Here is a 4,534-nt window from a genome sequence, read left to right as displayed (position 1 = left end):
TAGCCAGACTGGGGGGTTCATATGACTATTTTAGTAACCAGGGAAACTCACCGCAACCTCACAGATGAGGTTCATTGACTTTTATGCAGCTACGACTTCATAGTCAAGTAGTACGCATGGCCCAGTTCTGTTAGGTGAAAAAAAAACTAATTCAATATGTTAGTATAAGTTGTCTTTTTTACAATGTTGCTATTAAGTCCTCCGCAAATGAAAAAGTGCCATTTAACATGAAAATATTGCCTATGGATGTGAGCTATTTTTCCACCAAGTGAAAGCTGCAGCTTTATTGAAAATGTTATGATATTTTGGACCACATCCCTTACTTATAATGACAGTCATTGTAGATGAAATTATGTCCCTGCCAAGTGAGTGAGATGGAACCCTATGAGGCAAGTGAGGTTTTGGATTGTGTGGGATGACAGACAGATGAAGAAGCACTGTGTTGTTGATGTGGATGTACTAGAAGACACTAGGAGAAAATAATTTTTGAGATGGTTTGGCCATGTTGGCAAGGATGGAGAAAAAAAAAAAGTGATTGGGAGAAGGTGAGTATGGTGGAGGTGAAGGGGGAGACCAAGGATGAGCTGGAGTGATCAGGTTGAGAGATACTGTATATGACAGAGCAGGATGTGAGTTGGAGAGAGGGCAGCCAAATGGCAGAGAAGTGGTTGATATGGAGGTGACTCATTTGTGGCCACCTCTAATGGAATTATGATGTCTACAGGGATAGAGTAATGCCATAAAGAGCTGTAGCAGTTACAGGCAGACCATGTGATTAGTCACGGATGTTTTTCAAAATATCAAAATTTTCCACGCAACTGATGCTGTAAATTGACTGAAACTGAAAAAAAAAAAAAAAGTACTATAGTTGTAGTGGAACCATAATATGCATTCTTTCCACAATGACTTCACAGGAAAAAAAAAAGAGAAAAAAAAAAAAGTGATATGCTGCAACCTTTTTGCATTTTCCCTAGCACCACTAAGTCTGATAATATACAGTATTAGGTGTTCGTTTCTTTTTGCTACATCCAGATGATTTTGTTCTTCTCTGGCAAGCCTTCAAACTGGAGAGGTTAGATATACACTTCAATTACCCCTTCGCTAAAAGAATTTCCCCCTAAGCTGAATGAAATTGTATTCGCTAGGAAAAATAAGTCTTTAAATACATCAGATTCAAGAGTAACTGTATTAGACTATAGAAACTTTGTTTGTGGCTCCTACCTCTGGAAGGAGTAATATAATCTTGGATGAATTCAGGTTAGTACTGTACTGGATATTCTACTCGGTAAAGAGTTAATGAAGGCTTGCATCTGAATAAAATCATCTGGAGATAATAAACACAGAGCATATATCATTCACTGGGGTGATGGGACTACAAATAATTCATGGTAAAAAATTACTGGTAAAATTCAAGGTGAAAATAACTGTATATATGGTTAACCTGTACATTATAATTAAACAGCTTATCATAGTATACCTTACAGTACAAATGTACTTTGCTGAAATTTTATGCCAGCTGGAAATGTTGTGTCACTTCAATGCTGTTTTAATATAAAGAATACTTATGTTAGTTTAATAATACAGTACCACAAAGAAATATGCACTACGAGCTTCATTTTCCTCAGTCAGTTTTTATTGTTTACCGATGAAGACAAAGCAGTTAGCTGTGCTCTCATCAACGCTGAATTAGGGTAGTTCTTGGTTATGATTATTTCAAAACAATATTTACAATGCAAATGAGTTTCATTTAGAGGTTTCTTAATCATTTAAGTAGTTTAATTTAACAAACTGCTTTAAATTTAGCTGCTGAGTGTCACTGTATCATCGTACTGTATAGTTTATAAAGGCTCCACCATGCATTTATGCATCGGCATTTGTCACCTAATGGCAGCTCTCCCCATTGCTTTTTCTCTGGCAACCTCCCTATTCAGTCCCTTGTCCCTGAGGTCACACTCTATGACCCTGTCCCATGCTTTTTTGGTCTGCCTCACAGTCGAGCTTAATATTCACACCTCTCACCATCTGCAATAATCTCACACTTTTACTGCCTAATTCAGACAGATAAACCAGACTGGACAGCCAGCTCCATAACAGTGACAACTGGCTGGGTGCTGGATGAAGCACCAGATGGGCAAATATTTGGCACAGTCCTACTTTTGAGAGCACATCATTTAGTACTTCTGTGCTGAAATCGACCATAACAGTGATCCCAAACTATCAGATATCGATCTGGCTCAGAAGGTTTTGTACAGTACATGCGACAGACTAATTACATTTGTACAGCAGACCGGTATGTGACAGAGTAAGTACACATCACTCTGAATTTTCAGTACTGTACAGTATTTCACTGTTAGCTCATGAGAGTCATCTTGTAGACTGCCATGATGGGTGAAGCAAGGATTCTCTGTTTGTATCTTAACATGGCTGCATCCTTCACACTCCCTTGCTTCATCACTGGTGGTCCTGTCCCATCTTTGCCCAGACTGACACCAGAGCATGAGCGGTAGTGGTGAAGAACTGACACATGCTTGGGGGAAGCTCGATTTTTAAGGTATTTGTGTAGAAAATTGTGAACCATGTGATGGCCTGCAGATATGACTGACAAGGGAATCAGAATCATCTTAGAACGAGACTCTGCAGGCCACAGACGAAGCTCCCGCTGTTTGAAGTGGAAAATTGGAAAAGACAGGACATCTGTCAAGTTGGTACCATTCTCAAATTCACTGCAGTAGAAAGCATTTAAGATGAGGGCAGAATCACCTTCCTCACCATGCTTGTATTTTAGGACATTCTGGTACACCTGGGCAAGATTTGCCACTGATGTTCTTGGCACAATGAATTCATCAATATCCACAATGGCAATGTGATGATGGAGTCCAGCAGACCTGTAAATGCAATCATTCAGAGCAGTGAGTGAACCAAAGTCCCACAAGTCCTCCCATGCATTTGTTGGCAAATTCCAGGGCAACACTTGAATTGTTACTCCTGCAGGAGTGAGATGGTCCAGAAATTCTCTGACTGTCTTATCAATTGCAAGGTCATAGAAATAGAAATGGGAGATGCCCAAGACAGTGTTATAGTAAGAAATGAACTGAGTTATAGATCTGACATCAGAGTATGGTCCAAACAATGGTCTGACACACAAACCACTGCTATTATTTGGCAATTCTTCACTTGTTCTTATATAAATCAACTTGTGAGTATTACTGGCAAAGCCATGAGGAACAAGTGACACAGCATACGGAATATTCTTGCCCATACTTGTCTCTCTCTTATCCGAAGAAACATCTGAGGACCTCTGTGGAGGGTAACAAAGAAAGTATGTTCCAACAAATGCTTTTAAGCCTTCTTCATAAATAAAAGCTCGCAACTGCCCCTCTTTATAATTCTGTCCGGTGTACCACAAGAAACATGAACAGTTCAAAAATTCTTCCTTTACATTACCATTAAATATAACCCCAGTTTTCTCATGGAGATATTCTTTTCGATACCTCAAGATTCCCATAATCCTGACTACAGGACCTGCGGGTTGAAGGCCGTCTCTAGCATCCCAATGTGCACTGTATGTGTACATGTCATCACTGATTCGCAGCCATGTTGGTGGGATATCACTTTGATGGGATTCACTCATATTTGACACTGTTATAGTTTTTGTTAATGATGACTGTTTATTTGCAACATTTCTGTACCTAACTGGAATACCGGTCCCTGTATTAGTATCTTGTTTCTCCACTATGGGTGTTATGTTATCAAGCATCATCTGGTGTTGTCTGTGACTCAAATGGACTTGTTCAGACAAATGTGGGCTGTAATAATAACTAAAATCTCTAACATCTTTCTGACGCTGGATGGAGTCTCCATTACCACCAGTAGCCCTAATGAGAAGTGACTGCTTTCTCTTCTGACTCTTCTTACTTGATGGGTTTCCATCATCTTGCAACAAAAATGTCATGAAAAAGATTAAGCACAAGATTAACAAAAAGAACTTCTTGCACAACTTCCGTCTGAGAAACATAGCAAATGAGGCAATCCTGGAGTTGCTGCTGGTTAGGGGGCAGTTAAGAATGGCGTGGTGATGGTCTTGTCCTGATCATATTTGAGCCCACCTGAAAAATAACATGACTACTTAACATTCGACACACTGGGTAAAAGGGTTATGAATTTCACATAGTAGCTTATGACAGCAGTGACCAATATTAATAAAGGTTAGTTAAAAAGATCACTTCATGCATGAAATTCTTATTTTGGTGGCAAATACACATCACTATTAATCATGTACTGTACTGAAATAGTATGCTGTGCTTCAGCATAGGTCTATTCTGTGACTAGTTTCCAAAATTACAACTATACCATTCATTAACCCCTGCCAGGCTGATTCTTTATATGGTAGTTTACCTCCCCAAAGCCTGACCTGTGCAGACCTTCACTGTCCTCACAGAAGGTTTGTAGCTCAGGAAAGGTCAGTCTTAAGGAAATATATCCACGGATCATTGGTAACCATGCAACCACTGACTACACAGAAACTGGCCTATGG

The 4,534-nt window shown here is 39.5% G+C and overlaps 1 protein-coding gene across 1 annotated transcript; it reads right to left on the bottom strand.

Annotated features, from left to right (window-relative positions):
- Positions 1-930: 930 nt before the first annotated feature.
- On the bottom strand, positions 931-4,029 carry LOC145410803 (uncharacterized). The gene has a single exon (XM_080280923.1). It carries the CDS (start codon positions 4,013-4,015, stop codon positions 2,351-2,353), a length of 1,665 nt encoding a protein of 554 aa, XP_080137049.1. The 5' UTR covers positions 4,016-4,029; the 3' UTR covers positions 931-2,350.
- Positions 4,030-4,534: the final 505 nt, after the last annotated feature.

Source organism: Coenobita brevimanus, chromosome 86 (genome assembly GCF_032717465.1).
Source record: "Coenobita brevimanus isolate Jiangsu-jjx chromosome 86, ASM3271746v2, whole genome shotgun sequence".
Classification (NCBI taxonomy): Eukaryota; Metazoa; Arthropoda; class Malacostraca; order Decapoda; family Coenobitidae; genus Coenobita; species Coenobita brevimanus.
This window is presented reverse-complemented; position numbering and strand designations above follow the sequence as displayed.

Excerpts from the sequence above, each read along its gene's own strand:
- LOC145410803 (XM_080280923.1), bottom strand. The coding sequence starts at position 4,015 with ATGTTTCTCAGACGGAAGTTGTGCAAGAAGTTCTTTTTGTTAATCTTG.